The sequence below is a fragment of the Danio aesculapii genome, chromosome 24, assembly GCF_903798145.1.
Source record: "Danio aesculapii chromosome 24, fDanAes4.1, whole genome shotgun sequence".
Lineage (NCBI taxonomy): Eukaryota > Metazoa > Chordata > Actinopteri > Cypriniformes > Danionidae > Danio > Danio aesculapii.
Genome location: NC_079458.1, coordinates 14317135 through 14319216, shown reverse-complemented (window position 1 = coordinate 14319216; position 2082 = coordinate 14317135). Strand labels below are relative to the sequence as shown.

At 30.2% G+C, this 2082-nt stretch overlaps 1 protein-coding gene across 1 annotated transcript; it reads right to left on the bottom strand.

Annotated features, from left to right (window-relative positions):
• Positions 1-1145: 1145 nt before the first annotated feature.
• LOC130218839 (C-C motif chemokine 24-like) lies at positions 1146-2046 on the bottom strand. Its single transcript, XM_056451127.1, has 4 exons — positions 1946-2046; positions 1738-1858; positions 1413-1487; positions 1146-1280 (listed from the first exon to the last, which is right to left on the bottom strand). The coding sequence occupies exons 1-4, from the start codon at positions 2016-2018 to the stop codon at positions 1193-1195; spliced, it is 357 nt and encodes a 118-aa protein (XP_056307102.1). The 5' UTR covers positions 2019-2046; the 3' UTR covers positions 1146-1192.
• Between the last annotated feature and the right edge of the window lie 36 nt (positions 2047-2082).

Below are 2082 nucleotides of genomic sequence, written 5' to 3'. Positions count from 1 at the left end.
AGGTCTTTTATACTTTAATAGGTTTGTTAATGTTTATTTATTGATGTTTTTTATTTTATTTAATATTTAAGTCATCTATAACTTACTTTTTCTTCATGAGTCCTTTTGGTTATGTGGATGTTTTCAGATTATACCCATTTCCATCACACATTTGTCTTGTGTTTACTGTCATTGTGTGGAGGACACTATGATTAAAAAGTTCAGGAGGTTTTAATATAACTTTGTAATTTTAAGGTTAGTTGCATATGGCCTGAATTTTATGCATGCTAAATACATATAGTTGAATATATTTGTTATTTTGTTGTTAAATCTGCACATTTACGAATGAAGGTCAAAGTCATGGGCATTATAGTAAACTTTACACTGTAAGAAAAAGTGAAAGTGTTATGGTTTTCATAATAAATACATATTTTCCCCCGTGTTTTTTTTTAATTTTTATTATTTACACAAAGACCACATTTTAATTAAATGTACACATAAAGGACATAAGCAGCTTTACAATTGACACAGTTTTAATGTGACCTTTATATAGCAAAAGGTTGAAGAAATGTCCATTAACAACATAAATGTGAGGAAAAGGGACCAAAATCCCACATAGCACAGAAATAGTGCACAGCCAGAAATCAATTACAGAAACAAGATACATACAATTAAGAAAACAAAATACGGCAAAGAGAAAAAGTGTCTTCACGCCAGAGGAAGAACATCCTTCAGAAACATCAACCACAAACAAGCAAACAGTATCTGCTGATTGCAGTTTATTTACAGTTTCATATTGCAGTACATTTGCATCGTACACTCATAATAAATCCAGGTTTGTTCTCATTTAAATAAATCTGCAATTCACTCAGACTTGCGTCACACTTTAGTTAATGACTTAAGTCCATTATCAGTAAAGTGAGGGAAGTATATTTCAATGTGAAATAAAATATAAGTATGTTTCACATAGTTAATTTTCCGAAATAATTTAATAAATTAAGATTTCTACATTATGTTTATGTATCTATTTGACAACATAACATTTAAATAATCAATTTAAATATGCTTAACTTATCAAATGTCACATTATTAAAATAAAACAGCAAAAGTTTACTGTATAACAAGCTTTAAAAATAACTTCATGGATATACTATATTAATAAGTCATGAAGAGTTTAATTTTAGATATTAATGATTTATGATATATCAGAAGCTTAAGCAGATCCTTCCCCATTAGTTTGCCCACTAATAGATGATGTTGTTGCTGGCGTGGATGTCTGTTGATTGGTTTTTACAGTTCTGCTGTTAAAAAAAATAATAATAATGAATAAATACAAACAACAAAACGTGAACAATGAAATATGTGACAATATGAATCATTTTAAAGCTTTTATTTTGCGACAAGTTTCATCAGAATTGTTTTGTTCTACTTACAAAAACTGCTGAACTTTCCTCCGCACCCATGACTGTCTGGGATCAGAGCAGAAATACCCCCGTTCAGTTTCAAAGCTGTCAAAGAGAATGAAAACATTAAAAATACAGAAATGTAAAGTGTATGGTGAGGTCTAGACTAAATACTATTATAGAATATTTATGTCACATTTAATTACAAATAAATATTAGTTAATGCATTGAAATAATTTGTGACATTTTTTTAAATAAAAGGTTGATTTTTTTCAAATAAAATGCTCTCCATTAATATTTACGTCTTCAAAAAGTGTAATCACTAAGTGTTTACAAGAAATGAACTGATTCTTACATGACAGCCCTCACACATGGAGCATTGCCACGTTGGATGCTGACACTGATGATAGTATCAGTCACTTGTACTGTGGAGACTGAAGTACAGCATACAGGTTTCACCTTTATATAATCAGCATCTGTAAAGACAGAAAAACAAGGTAAACTTCAATATTCTGCATATTTCCATCAGATTGAACAATATACAACAGTTTAGAGTACTTTACCTGTTACAGCCCATATAGCAGATACAATAACAACAATAGCCAAACTCCTCATAAGGATTTTTTGTGTCTCCATTGTCACAGTCGATCTTCAACTCTCACTTCTTGTGTCTGAGAGAATGCATTCAGGACTCTTACTA

Excerpts from the sequence above, each read along its gene's own strand:
- LOC130218839 (XM_056451127.1), bottom strand. The coding sequence starts at position 2,018 with ATGGAGACACAAAAAATCCTTATGAGGAGTTTGGCTATTGTTGTTATT. Across the intron at positions 1,859-1,945 it reads TGCTATATGGGCTGTAACAG|ATGCTGATTATATAAAGGTG; the intron begins GTAAAGTACTCT and ends CTGTCTTTACAG. Across the intron at positions 1,281-1,412 it reads AGGAAAGTTCAGCAGTTTTT|CAGAACTGTAAAAACCAATC; the intron begins GTAAGTAGAACA and ends TTTTTTTAACAG.